The 15,593-nt window shown below is 43.4% G+C and overlaps 1 protein-coding gene across 2 annotated transcripts in view; it reads left to right on the top strand.

The window, feature by feature from the left end:
• Positions 1-15,593, top strand: part of LOC126416621 (sodium-coupled monocarboxylate transporter 1-like) — a 334,959-nt gene that overhangs the window by 207,197 nt on the left and 112,169 nt on the right. For both annotated transcript variants that reach the window (XM_050084378.1, XM_050084377.1), the window contains exon 10: positions 3,335-3,444. In XM_050084378.1, the coding sequence (XP_049940335.1) occupies positions 3,335-3,444 (110 nt within the window). The remainder of the gene's footprint in view (positions 1-3,334; positions 3,445-15,593) is intronic.

Raw genomic sequence — 15,593 nt, 5'->3', positions numbered from 1 at the left:
CTCTCTAATTTTCCTGTAGGCAGTATCTATCTTACCCCTAGTGAGATAGGCCTGTACATCCTTACATTTGTCCTCTAGCCGTCCCTGCTTAGCCATTTTACACTTCCTGTCGATCTTATTTTTGAGACGTTTGTATTCCTTTTTGCCTGCTTCATTTACTGCATTTTTATATTTTCTCCTTTCATCAATGAAATTCAATATTTCTTCTGTTACCCAAGGATTTCTACTAGCCCTCGTCTTTTTACCTACTTGATCGTCTGCTGCCTTCACTACTTCATCCCTCAAAGCTACCCATTCTTCTTCTACTGTATTTCTTTCCCCCATTCCTGTCAGGTGTTCCCTTATGCTCTCCCTGAAACTCTGTACTATAAGGTAACAAAAATCCTTTTGCCCATCGTAGTGCACCACCTCCACGTGACGTGGGCTCAACAAGTAGTAGAAGTCCCGTCCCCTGCAGAAGTATTGAGCCACGCTGCCTACATAGCCACCCATAACTGCGAAAGTGTTACCGGAGCAGGATTTTGTGTAGGAACTGACCTCTCGATTGTGTCTCATAAATGTTAGAGGGATTAATATCGGGCGATCTGGGTGGCCAAATCACTCGCTCAAATGGCCCAGAATGTTCTTCAAACCAATCGCGAACAATTGTGGCCCAAGGACATGGCGCATTGTCGTTCATAAAAATTCCATCGATATTTGGGAACATGAAGTTCACGAATGGCTGCAAATGGTCCCAAAGTAGCCGAACAAAGCCATTTCTAGACAATGGTCGTTCAGTTGGACCATAGGACCCAGTCCATTCCATGTAAACACAGCCCACACCATTATGGAGCCACCATCACCTTGCACAGTGCCTTTATGTCAACTTAGGTCCATGGCTTCTTGGTATCTGCGCCACAGTCGAAACCTACCATCAGCTCTTATGTACTGAAATCGGGACTCGTCTGACCAGGCCACGTTTTCCAGTCGTCCAATCGATACGGTCACGAGCCCAGGAAAGACGATGTAGGCGATGTCGTGCTGTTACCAAAGGCGATAACCCATAACTCCAAATATCGCCGCACTGCCCTAACGGATACGGTCGTCGTACGTCCCACATTGATTTCTGCGGTTACTTCACGCAGTGTTTCTTTTCTGTTAGCAATCCTAGTGCTAGTATCCAGGACATCAAGGACGAATTAAGACAGTTGTGGGCCAGCTTTCCCCAGTAGAGGATACAACGGTTTCATTACACCCTTCCCAGCCAAATCAGTGCATTCATCCAGGCCAGATAGGGTACTACCTCATACTGATTAGTGGACTCGTACTGCCACGTTCTTTGTAAGTTTGACTCAATTTTGTAATCACTGAAATGACATCACATACACTCCCAATCCGTGACGTTTTATTTCGTTTCTTCCTCCCCTTCTAGGTGCTTCACTTTTTTTTTGTCAGGCTGTGAACGTCCCACTCAGCCACTGGGTTGTATAACGCCACTGGACGTATTAGCTTCTGGTGCCTTATAATTTTTTATCATAGCGCTGTGCTCAACAACCGCTGATTTTTCTGAATCTTTATTTATGAAATGCACTTGATATCTGCGCTACATTCGGAATTATCTTCTTGGCCTGCGGTAAACTAGGCCTCATGCCTCGCCTGCCCAGTGCGGCGACGATACTCACAACTCCATAGAGCACCGCACCACAATCGATAAGCTACACTCGTATCGCAGCAACTGTATGGGTTGGCAGTACGAACTATACGGCGTTCGCCAGGGGCTGCACCTGCCATCCACGGGCATCACGTGCGTGGATATTGATTGATCGATGCCTCGTTAAATACCAGAGCACTGTGCTACGGCAGATAGCTCTGTTCAGTGTGACGAGTCGTGTGTAGTCTCCAGTTATCGCCGAATGTACAAGCTGCGGTGTTCGTCCGTCGTCTCCGAGAGCCGGCCGGTGTGGCCGAGCGGTTCTAGGCGCTTCAGTCTGAAACCGCGCGACCGCTACGGTCGCAGGTTCGAATCCTGCCTCGGGCATGGATGTGTGTGATGTCCTTAGATTAGTTAGGTTTAAGTAGTTCTAAGTCCTAGAGGACTGATGACCTCAGATGTTAAGTCCCATAGTGCTCAGAGCCATTTGAACCATTTTTCGTCTCCGAGACTTAGGCTCCGCAGGCATCGTAGGCCAGCTCTGGACTCTACGTAGGCATCACTCAGAGGCACAGTGACAAGATGCTAATATCTTAGAGGACTTATAATTATTTCAAACGTCTCAGTGTGCTGGACGTTTCACAAGAAGCAGCACCATTTAAGTTGAGTATTTGTTCATATGCAATAAATATCATTTTATTACTAATTGTTGGGAATCTTTCTAATTGAAGATAACCTGCGTCGTCGTCTTGCATTTCCAATACCCAGAATCCCACCTAAATTGCTGGAGGTGATTTGAACCATTTTTCGTCTCCGAGACTTAGGCTCCGCAGGCATCGTAGGCCAGCTCTGGACTCTACGTAGGCATCACTCAGAGGCACAGTGACAAGATGCTAATATCTTAGAGGACTTATAATTATTTCAAACGTCTCAGTGTGCTGGACGTTTCACAAGAAGCAGCACCATTTAAGTTGAGTATTTGTTCATATGCAATAAATATCATTTTATTACTAATTGTTGGGAATCTTTCTAATTGAAGATAACCTGCGTCGTCGTCTTGCATTTCCAATACCCAGAATCCCACCTAAATTGCTGGAGGTGATCCCACAGAAAGGAAGAGAGGTAATAGTTGGATAACAGATTGTTGAGGTTCTTCGCATTTCCTCTTGATGGTGAATACGAACGTGACGTCTCGACCGCATAGCCGTTCTTTCAGAACACAGGCTTCAAGTGTTTAATCTCGGAATCTAAGTGGTCTTTGTCAAAAACAGATGGAGCTCTGTGTAGAAAGACTCTCCTCGGTTGGGCGGTGGAAGCTTTATGCTCAGATATGTATGTCAGGGTTCATCAAGATGACATCCTGAGTATTTATCATAAAAAAAGACAATGTTACACCAGCTAGTTACTCATGACGAACACGCTGGAGATAATGATCGAAAGCTCGAGTTTTCACCTCGTTCAGATGTAGCAAGAAGATCGAGAACATTTCCAGCTAGATCTGTTCATAGATAGGGACCCAATATGCTAAAAATAACTGCATTTGCTGTACACAATTATAAGCATTCGTCAAGTGAGTTTCTTCTTGTCTGTGTACTAGGTTACGACCTGGTTGTGGTACTCAATAAATGTCATTTACAGTTAGAGCTCTTCCTTACTCTCGTGATGCTTGGGCTCTGACAAGCTCGTCACGTTCTATGTGTGCAGATGGCCCGTGCCAAGGACCAGCTCCTCCCGCTCATGGTGGCCGACTCGCTGGGCGGTTTCCCGGGACTTCCCGGGCTCTTCGTGGCCAGCGTCTTCAGCGCAGCCCTAAGGTACGTCGACGTCTGCACAGTTTCCACGAAATTCCTCCCTAGGCTGTGGACTTCCGTTATCTCATTCCTCATTAACTGGAGTATTTCATAACCTCCAGCATCCAGTTTACAGTGGCTTGTGGAGCATATTTTTGGATATTGGAGTAGCAATTTGCAGAGATTTTAGCTGTGATATCAGTCATACATAGCCAGTGACAGGTTGTGGGTCGAGCCGCTTTTTATCTAATGGGATGGTGTTGGTGGTCACGGAGAATATCACGAAACACTTTAAAAAGTGCGTACGGTAGCATTTATAATGGAGAGAGGTGAGAAACCGCCTCGGGAATTCCGTGCACGGCCAATATAGCTTATATATGAAGATGGTATCTGTTCCTTCCTTCGCTGCTACATCAAAATCATAATCGAACAGTAATGGATCTATCCATCTATTTATGCACAGTAAGTTACATTACATTCAGTCAACCACCAGTTCCTGCGATTTTTTGTGGCAGTTAATGTTGCCAGCGATGGTGTTGAAGACAACTGGCCCTATTTAGATGTAATACAGGGAGATCAAAAAGTCAGTATAAATTTGAAAACTTAATAAACCACGGAATAATGTAGATAGAGAGGTAAAAATTGACACACATGCTTGTAATGACATGGTGTTTTACTAGAACAAAAAAAAAAAGTTCACAAAATGTCCGACAGATGGCGCTGGACAGCAAAACTGCCACAGTGACGGGTGAGAGGTACGCCGATATGTTACAGAATCCCATCATCCCCAACCTGTCTGATAAACACCTGCTGGAACGTACGATGTTGATGCAGGATGGCGCTCGACCTCATATTGCTAGACGCGTGACAGATCTCTTGCGCGCGTCGTTTGGTGATTATCGTGTGCTCAGCCGCCACTTTCGTCATGCTTGGCCTCCCAGGTCCCCAAACCTCAGTCCGTGTGATTATTGGCTTTGGGGTTACCTGAAGTCGCATGTGTATCGTGATCGACCGACATCTCTGTTGATGCTGAAAGACAACATCCGACACCAATGCCTCACCATAACTCCGGACATGCTTTACAGTGCTGTTCACAACATTATTCCTCGACTACAGCTATTGTTGAGGAATGATGGTGGACATATTGAGCATTTCCTGTAAAGAACATCATCGTTGCTTTGTCTTACTTTGTTAATTATTGCTATTCTGATCAGATGATGCTCCATCTATCGGACATTTTTTGAACGTTCGTACTTTTTGGTTCTAATAAAACCCCATGTCATTCCAAGCATGTGTGTCAATTTGTACCTCTCTATCTGCATTATTCCCTGATTTATTCAGTTTAAATTTGAAAATTGGCATTTTGATCACCCGGTATTTACATTTATTTACCCTGAAGTCAACAGCCGGTCTCTCCACCGAACCCCCACAGGATTTCCTGCAGTTCGTTACTATCTTCTTATAGACAAATGCATCATCCTACATCCACACTTACACAAATACCATACAAGCCGCTGTACAGTGCATAGGCTACAGCGTGTTGGTATTATCGTTTTTCTTTTCTATATGTCTCTGACATAATGATCTGGAAAAAAACAAGAAAAAAGTCACGACATAACATTCTAACGTGTATAGAACTATAAGGACTCATTTTGCTCACCAACGTTATGAATTTGAAACTTCTGTGCAATAAAAACATAGGAACTGTGACACCTACCGCCAGGGTCATGAGTATCCAATACAAGCGTTTGATGGGTTTTCCCTCGCTGATTAAACGTATTTTGTATAACCCGTCCCCACAATGTTGGAAAGAAAAATGTTATTTCGTTGTGGAGGCAAACCTAGCTTTCATTGTGTTGCACTGAAAATATCTAGATACAGTGCAAAACATGGACGGTATGTTATGTGTGTCTTGTCTGAAAATAAAAGTTTTCCGTACAGTTACGGTACTTGAGAGAACTTGCTGTTTATGATAGTAAGGCTCACTTTAATCTTCGCCCTTAGGCTTGTATTCGGTGCTGCTCGGCTCTGTTTCGACAATGACACACAGCTGTATGCATAGGTTTCTAGAGACAAATTGTGTAAGAGTTCATTGAATGAAATCGAATAGTTGCACAACTAAGCTATATTGAAATGATAATTAAATAAAGACCCTAAGCTGTCGATAGGAGTGGATATACATCAACGGGGACAGTCGAAAATGTGTGCCCCGACCGGGACTCGAAACCGGGATTTCCTGCTTACATGGCAGACGTTCTATCCATCTTTCTTTTAATTATCAGATTGACTTGGTATTTTCATGAAAATTAGACAACCATAGTCAAATCATCACTTAATATCAGCTGCAAAGGAAAATCAACAAGTTAGTTCAGGCACAAACAATTATTAAATTCTGAACCCTTCTTGTAAATTTTTTTTATATACATTGCATGGGGGCTTAATTATATAAAATGCAAATATTTTTGGTAGCTGATTGTCCGATTACGCAAGTCTCGTAAACGGTTGGCCCTGACTAGTATTTGTACGCAATCTGACTGCATAGAATAACAACAAAGAATGAAAGAAAATTTTCGTTAACACAGTTAATTAATTAAGTCCCCAGCAACTATAAAACCAACGCAACAACAAGCACAAGAGTAACTGTTCTGTGTGTGGAAGTGTGATTCAACGTACACATCTGGCACAGTTCTTCTTCAATAAGACAAGAAATTTTAAATACCATTTATACTGACGTGATAGAAAAAAATTAGAAATACTATAATTGAGCAAGAAACCCGGAATTACACTCTAATACAAGAACACACGCCAGATGCTTTGTTGACTGAACCTGTAATGACGCATTATTCAGGACACTGAAATAATGAAAGAGAAAAGAAAAAAAATTATTTTTTTTTACCTTCGTTTATATTGATGAAAAGTACTCTAGACATTACAATCTCTCCACACCGACTCGCTACTACCACATCTCAACAAGAACTTTTCAGTATCACATCTCAGCAAGCACTGACTCCCACGAGTTCTCCCCAAGCACTCACTACTACGAGTTCTTAACAAGCACTGACAACTACGAGTCCTCGCCAAGTACTGCCTGTGGAGGCGGCTGAATAATACTCTTTGGCGCAATCTCTGGCGCAGTGGCTCAGTGTAGCCACCTTTCATATGCCCCTCCTCCACGGGCCAGAATTTGATGGTATTTTTGCCAGCATTGGTGGTGAAAATACCACCAAATTCGTCCACAAAAATACAGACAAAAATAAAAGATAATATTAATACCTAAATATCATATAATTAGTTAAAATTTTGGCTTTGCACTGACCTTTCAATAACCTAATATATGAAATACAGTAAGCAATACAACTTCTTTTCATACATGTGACTTTACATAAGAGTTCACACAATACACAAAAAAAACAGTTTATACAAAAAAGACACCAACAGGCGACATCTTTTCAGTAGAAGCAATCCATCAGTGGCACCCAGCAATGTTGAGTAGGTGCAGACAGCAAGAAGTAACATCATTTCAGTAGAAACAGTTCTAACAGTGGCACCCAGTAGTGTTGAACAAGTGCAGACACCAACAAGTGACGTTATTCCAGTAGAATCAGTCCATTAGTGGCACCCAGCAATGTTGAGCAGGTGCAGACAGCAACAAGTGACATTATTTCAGTAGAAGCAGTTCCATCTGTGGCACCCAGCAATGTTGAAGAGGTACACACAGCAACAAGTCACATTTCTCAGCAGAAGCAGTTCCATTAGTGGCACCCAGCAATGTTGAACAGGTGCAGACACCAACAAGTGACATCATTTCAGTAGAAGCAGTTCATTAGTGGCACCCAGCAATGTTGAACAGGTGCAGACACCAACAAATGACATTATTTCAGTAGAAGCAGTCCATCAGTTGCACCTAGCAATGATGAGCAGGTCCAGAGAGCAGTCCATAATATTCACTATCACTGATCACACTGTTCATCAGAGTTTATAAGCAGACATTAAACATGTCCTAGTGGCACCAATTATGTAGAAAAAGTACAAGTAACAGTCCATAATATTCACTATCACTGATCACACAGATCATCAGCAGAAATCAATCATTTCTAAGTGGCACCCATCAATGTTGAACAAGTGCAGGTAACAGTTCATAATATTCACCATCACTAATCAGACAGTTCAGGCATGAACAATAGTTTGAATCCACATACAAATGCTTTTACACTAAACATACAAATCATAACAAACACTCAAATGATGTCAGATAATTGTCATATTAACTATTACAAATACTCAAATATCAGTAAACCTATAATATTTATGGGTGTCAGTGCAAGCCACTACAAACAAATAAAATAATATTTAGGAGATAGGTGGGTAGGATTAGGAAAGGAAAACACACAAAACACACTCACTCATCTTTCATCCACATTAAGTACTACTGTGTAATTGAATAGTGTTAACTGTGTAAATGCAATTCTGTCAAAATTTCATGTTCATCATGTGTATCAAGTAGTAGTGGCAGCAATGTATAACAGTCAATAATAGTTAAGTCAATGTCATAGTCATCATGTCAAGACCAATGTTTGCCAATCCAGATCAAAATGTACGGTTGCTGAACAACTGCCAGTGTGCCAAGATATGCAATTACTTCCTCTCTCCAAAAAAAAAGTATATACTGCTTAGTGATTTAACAAAGTGTGTGTAGACAATCTTCCTTCCACTTTAGTGTTCTAGTCTGCTATCTTCATCCTCCTTGTTCCATATAGACCAACAAAAAAAATATGCTCCTCACTTAGTTTACCTCTTATCCACCAAAACTCCAATAATCATCAGCATCACATAATCTCAATACTTCAATAATACCTCTTACGTCAATACATATAAATCTTATCATCAATATCATTTACCTTACCTCTTGTCCACAAAAACTCCAATAATCATCAACTTCACATAATCTCAATAATACCTCAATAATACCTCTTCAATACGTCGATACATATAAACCTTATTACCAATATCATTTCACTTCCATAACAACTCTTTCCTCTAGTCAGTCTCCTCGAACAAGTACAGATAAAATCCTAATGCAAACCTCATCATCCCATACAATCCGAAGACACACTGTCAACACACAACCTCTGTGTAATCCATCTGACCCAAATCTTCTACTCATTATGAATTATAAACAAAAGAAATGCATACATGACCTCTAACAGACTTAGTTCGAATAACTCTCAGTAATTAAGTACGATTACGGAGTGTGAATGATCATGATATTTCACAGTGTGTACACCACTTCAAGAATTATGGCAAACAGAAGCAAACATGTGGAGTATTCTTTGTGTCAAGTGTCACTTACTATTTCAATTGCTCACGAAAAATGCAGTATAATAATTGTTAATGGTCTAAACCTAGTAATGGTATGTCATGTCGTTAGCTTCCTTCCTATTAGCATACATTTATACAGCTTTCATAAAACCTCCAGCTCATGTGACTTCTATGAAGTTTCTTGTACTAGTGTCGTTTATGTCGAATTATAGCAGTTCATTTTCCTATCTTAAAAATATAAGGCACTGAGCGTAAGCAAAACATGCAATAGCGAGTAAATATACCAGTAGAGAACAGAATGTCAACAAGTGGATGCAGCACAATTCTTACAACGAGGCTCTGCCCAGCGAACAATCTATAATTAATACCATAGTGTGACCTAAACTCTATGTTCATTCACAGTATATCAGCATTTCTATATACCAAATTAAAGAGTAGTTATGACAACAAAACAGACATGTGTAAATATGCAATCCATACGCATAGTAGTAAACATATCTTACGTAATAAACAGGTCATTAGTATCATATCAGCATAAGCAAATAAATGTTCATATGTCATCTTAATAAGTAAACATGAAGGCGCAAGCAGATAAATCACAAAGTATAACTTACATACCTAACCACATCAGCACAATTAATCAGGTGACAATTATAATTTAAATAAATAAGCACAGCAGACACATAATAGAAAAATATGACATCAGTGAAAAAGCAGCGCAGCCAAGCGATGCATAATATATACAAGTTACAACCCAGTTCATTAATAATCATTGTCAAAATCAGTTAACGTACGCAAGCACGTCGCTTCACAAGTAAATTCATAGAACATGAAATTAGCACAAAGTATGAATCACGTAATTGCGAGCAGCAAATTACGTCTAAAGTACGTACCTAAGTGGAAATATGTTACCTGAAAAATGAACTCAATTAATAGTTACCTTTTTAGTTTATTAGTTTCTTCTTGGAAATTACATTCTTTCTGAAATTTTCTCGATAGCAAGTCGTCTTAACGTCGGAGACACACAGAATTTACCTGAAGTTCTTAAATATTTTATACAACCGTATCCTGAAAAATACTGAATGTTAATAACATAATTCATCAAGTCACTATAGCTTTATACTGAATTTAGTCGGAGAAATTAAACTGTGTATTTGTTTACGGCTGTCAGTGCATTCGCACTGAGCGCTCGATCAGCTGTAGGGGCGTGACGTAGGAAGTAATTGTTCGCGGTCAACGACTGCCTTGTGCGGCGCGCAGACTTGACTGTTGCTTTGAGACTGTGCCGCCGCCGGAACACAGCGCGGTGTCCTTGTACTCTCCGCATGTTTACGTATAACTGTTGTTTTCTCACAAGTACGTCATTCCACAAAAATTTTAACGTTAGATATATGATGTATTCCCTTAGAGCGTCGTGATTTAAGAGTTTCTACTTCAACAGTGTTATCATGTATAATTTTGCGAATTCTATATGGACCGTTATAAAGCAGAAAAAATTTGCGACACAAGCCTTTTCCTTTATGAGACAAACGATGAGACTTAATTAACACCTTCTGACCAACTGACAAGATTTTTAAACGACCAGGACGCTTAGCTGATTTCTCTCTTCAAGCAACCGCAGATGCAATATTTTGTAGAGCCAGGTTGACAACTTCAGAATGCCGCAGTTTCCGTGAAGGCGGAAAAGGAACGATTTCAGATATGCGATTTGTCGGTGCTTTGTTTCTTAATATCAGTATGGCGGTAAAGAAGTTGAATCATTAGGGAGTTCATTCAGAATGTTTTGAAAAATATGAAGATACTGATCCCAAGTTCTGTGATTCTGATGACAATAAATACGACACAATTTATTGATTTCCTTCATCCATCTCTCTGAAGCGTTAGATTGAGGGTGAAAAAGTGAAATGAAAATTGGTTTAATTTTACGACGCTGTAGAGTACAAAGCCAAATTTTAGAACGAAACTGTGATCCATTATCTGATATAACCTTATCAACATGACCAACTTCTTTAAAAAAATGTTTGATGAAAGCGTTAGATACTGAACGAGCTGTTGCTTTGCGTAAACGTGTAAGACACACATACACTCCTGGAAATGGAAAAAAGAACACATTGACACCGGTGTGTCAGACCCACCATACTTGCTCCGGACACTGCGAGAGGGCTGTACAAGCAATGATCACACGCACGGCACAGCGGACACACCAGGAACCGCGGTGTTGGCCGTCGAATGGCGCTAGCTGCGCAGCATTTGTGCACCGCCGCCGTCAGTGTCAGCCAGTTTGCCATGGCATACGGAGCTCCATCGCAATCTTTAACACTGGTAGCATGCCGCGACAGCGTGGACGTGAACCGTATGTGCAGTTGACGGACTTTGAGCGAGGGCGTATAGTGGGCATGCGGGAGGCCGGGTGGACGTACCGCCGAATTGCTCAACACGTGGGGCGTGAGGTCTCCACAGTACATCGATGTTGTCGCCAGTGGTCGGCGGAAGGTGCACGTGCCCGTCGACCTGGGACCGGACCGCAACGACGCACGGATGCACGCCAAGACCGTAGGATCCTACGCAGTGCCGTAGGGGACCGCACCGCCACTTCCCAGCAAATTAGGGACACTGTTGCTCCTGGGGTATCGGCGAGGACCATTCGCAACCGTCTCCATGAAGCTGGGCTACGGTCCCGCACACCGTTAGGCCGTCTTCCGCTCACGCCCCAACATCGTGCAGCCCGCCTCCAGTGGTGTCGCGACAGGCGTGAATGGAGGGACGAATGGAGACGTGTCGTCTTCAGCGATGAGAGTCGCTTCTGCCTTGGTGCCAATGATGGTCGTATGCGTGTTTGGCGCCGTGCAGGTGAGCGCCACAATCAGGACTGCATACGACCGAGGCACACAGGGCCAACACCCGGCATCATGGTGTGGGGAGCAATCTCCTACACTGGCCGTACACCACTGGTGATCGTCGAGGGGACACTGAATAGTGCACGGTACATCCAAACCATCATCGAACCCATCGTTCTACCATTCCTAGACCGGCAAGGGAACTTGCTGTTCCAACAGGACAATGCACGTCCGCATGTATCCCGTGCCACCCAACGTGCTCTAGAAGGTGTAAGTCAACTACCCTGGCCAGCAAGATCTCCGGATCTGTCCCCCATTGAGCATGTTTGGGACTGGATGAAGCGTCGTCTCACGCGGTCTGTTGCTACACACTAGTGAAATCAAGGACACAGTAAAACTTCTGCTCACACACACCTTTATTCTCACACGTCCATTTTACAGTTATCGTAGAAATATATCCGCTGCAGAGGGCAGCACAATGTACAGACTTTACAGAACACCAACAGATGGCGTAGGAGTCTTCATTCCCCGACATCCTCCCCACCCTGGTCCATCTCGAGGGGGATGACCAGCTGGACCGGTCGACAGATCTTCATACCATCTGGCTGGCGGAGGATGATGCACCGTATTTTATTGTCTCTGCCATGCCGCACTTCTTCTACCACAGCCCTCTTCCACAAGTGCCGTGGTTTGCTGTCTTCTTGGAGCAGAACAACCTCTCCAATTCTCGGTTTCCTTTGCGAAGGGTATCCCTTCACCTCATGATATTGTCTTAGCAGCAGGAGGTATTCTGTCTTCCACCTGCGCCAGATGTCGTCATTGACCTTTTGTCTGAGTCGGAACTCCTTGGCAAGGTCCTTTCTAGTTGCTGGCTCTGGCCCACATGGAATTGTTACTAATTTCCCACCATTCAGAAAGTGAGCTGGCGTCAACGCAGTGTCGCTCTCTCCTTGAGTGATGGGTCGTGAGTTTATTGCGGCTTCTATGCTGATCAAGGTGGTGGTTAAGCTCTCTTCATCCACCTGGGAGCGACCAAGAACTTTCCTCAGGCAGCGCTTGACTGAGCCTATCATGCGTTCCCACCAGCCTCCCCACCAAGCCGCACGTGGTGGTATGAATTTCCAAGTGATTCCATGGTGGGCACAGTAGAGCTGTACGTCAGTATGCTGCATGGTTTTGAAAAGCTCTGCCAGTTCTGAGTTGGCTGCATGGAATGTTGTAGCATTGTCTGAGTAGACAGTGACTGGTAGGCTCCTACGTCCTGCAAAGCATTGCATGGCCATCAAAAATCTGTCAGTGGACATGTCAGTTGCAAGTTCAATATGAATGGCCCGTGTTGTTGCACATGTGAATAGGACCATGTAGGACCTTTTTGTTTGATGTCCAGATTTGACATATAAGGGTCCGGCAAAATCGATGCCTGTTACTGCAAATGGTCTTGAAGACTGAACTCTGTCCAGTGGTAGTGGGGCCTCCATCTCTTCATACCGGCGACTGTGTATTATCTTGCATGGCAGGCAAGAGTGAAGAACTCTCCGAACAGCTTGTCGTCCTCGCAGAATCCAAAATTCTTCTCGCAGTTCCCCTAACACAATCCGCACACCGAGATGATGCAGTCTTACATGTGTGTGTCTGATGAGAAGCTCAGTGAAATGGTGACGTCCATCCAATATAACTGGATGCTTCTCTGAGTGTGACAGTGCAGCACATTGCAGCCTACCACCAAGACGAAGGATGCCATCCGATATAAAGGGATTGTATCGAGCAATCTTTGATTCCATGGGCAATTGTTCTCCCTTACGCAATGCAGACAGTTCACTAGTGAATAGTTCCTCTTGAACTCTTCTGATCCAGTAGGTCCGGGCATTTTGTAATTCCAAAGCACTAAAACTGCCGGAGATTCTATTTTTGTTTCTTTTTGTGCTGATAAATCGAAATACAAAGGCAGTTATATGCAGTACTCGCCAATATGAACTAAACCTTGCAATGTCCAGTAGTGGTTCAGTGATGGTGATCAGAGTGACATTTGCTCTCGTTTTGGCTTCTGGCATTGATGGAGGTGGGGCTGAGATTTCCAGTGGCCAGAACTGCTTGTCTTCTGAAAGCCATGGTGGGCCACCCCACCAGATATCAAGAGTGGCTAGCAGATTTGCTTCTAGTCCCTGCGTGAGATGATCTGCAGGATTTTGGCTTCCCGGACAATGCCTCCATTGGCTGGGTGTGGTGTGTGTCAATATCTCTGTCACACGATTACAGATAAATGTTTTCCATTTGTTTGGATCACTCCGTACCCATTCCAAAGTGACTGTTGAGTCGCTCCACAAGGTAGCTCTGTTGGCATCAAACCCTGTTTCCTGGCAAAAGTAATGAAGGAGTCGTGATCCGACCAATGCAGCAAGTAACTCCAACCTGGGTAGAGTTACCTTCTTGATAGGAGCCAGTCTGTTCTTGCTACAGACAAGGTGCACAGTGTATCCAGTTTCAGTAGATGTCCTTATATACAAAACAGCGCCGTAGGCTCTTTCAGATGCATCACAGAATACATGCACCTCTGCAGAGCCACCTGTGCCCAGCGCCCCTATCCATCTAGGAATATGTAGTGATGACAAGTGATGAAGCTTTGAGACCCATGAGTGCCAACGACATGCAAGATCTGTGGGCAAAACTTCCTCCCATGTAAGACCCCTCAGCCATGTGTCTTGGAAAATTATCTTTGAAACGATCCCAACAGGAGTGAACACACCCAGGGGGTCATAAAACTGAGCAGCTGCTCGAAGAACATTTCTCTTAGTAGCCAGTTTGTCGATTAGATTTTCAGCTATCTTCTCGTAGTCACTACAGATAGAGTCATCTTCTGTGTTCCAATTAATTCCTAAAACTTGGGTTGTGGTCTTTGTTTCAAGGCCTTTGACATCCCATATTGCCTTCAGGTCATTCGAATTAGTCGCCCATTTGGACAGTGGAAGACTTATCTGCTGGAAAAGTTCTGTCAGTTCATGGTAAACAGTTGCAGCGGTGTCGCTGTCTCTAACGCTGGCTACGAAATCGTCCATGAACACTGACTTGCTTACAAGTCCTGAGGATAGTGGATATTTTTCACTATTTAGTGCTGCTAGCTCCCTTATGGCAGCTGACAACAGGAATGGGCTTGGTGCAAGTCCAAATGGCAAACGTTTGAAGCGATATGTAATCACGTCATTTGTGGTCATGTAGGCACCACTTGCAGCTTGCTCAACGCGATACCAAAGGAACCTCGTGAGGTCTCTGTCTTCTTCTTTCAACGTTAACTGCAGGAAAGCTTGGTCCACATCACACACTAATCCCACTGGAAGTGTGCGGAATCGTAGTAAGATTGCTAGAATATCCGGAAGTAAATTTGGTCCCTTTTCGAGGGCATCATTCAGCGATAGAGACTCTGGCTCATGTGAGGATGCATCGAAGACTATTCTATACTTCACACTTCCACTGATGCATTTCTTCACAATGTGGTGTGGCAGGTAGAAAGTGTTTTCAGTAGTACAGTCCTCAGGTGCTACCTCTACCTGGTTCTTCTCAATATATTTCGACATGGTCTCGTGGTAAATGACCTTCAGCTCTTCATTCCCTCGCAGCTTGTTTTGTAAGGAGCGAAGACGCGCTTCAGCAGTTGTTCGGTTGCAGGAGAGAGGCATATCCTTCTTTCGAGGCAGAGATACAACTCTGCGGCCAGATTCCACACAGTATGATTCTCGGAATTCCTGATAAATGGGGTGGTCCATGGGTTTTAATGCTCGCTCTTGATGTTCTGTTATCCCGATTGTCTCCAGGTCCCAAAATCGGCGCACTGACTCATCAGATATATCACTGCAGCTGCCCTGAATAAAGTTGACAGTTGCTCTGTTGACGGTGGTGCTAGATCTGTTTCCACTGAGAACATATCCAAAGATTGTTGGGAGAAGAACCAATGATGGTGATACCTTGATTGGTTGTTCCAAAGTCACGATTCTCCAGTAGTAATCAGCTCCAATCAGGATCTCA

The sequence above is a fragment of the Schistocerca serialis genome, chromosome 8 (assembly GCF_023864345.2).
Source record: "Schistocerca serialis cubense isolate TAMUIC-IGC-003099 chromosome 8, iqSchSeri2.2, whole genome shotgun sequence".
Taxonomy (NCBI): domain Eukaryota; kingdom Metazoa; phylum Arthropoda; class Insecta; order Orthoptera; family Acrididae; genus Schistocerca; species Schistocerca serialis.
This window is presented reverse-complemented; position numbering and strand designations above follow the sequence as displayed.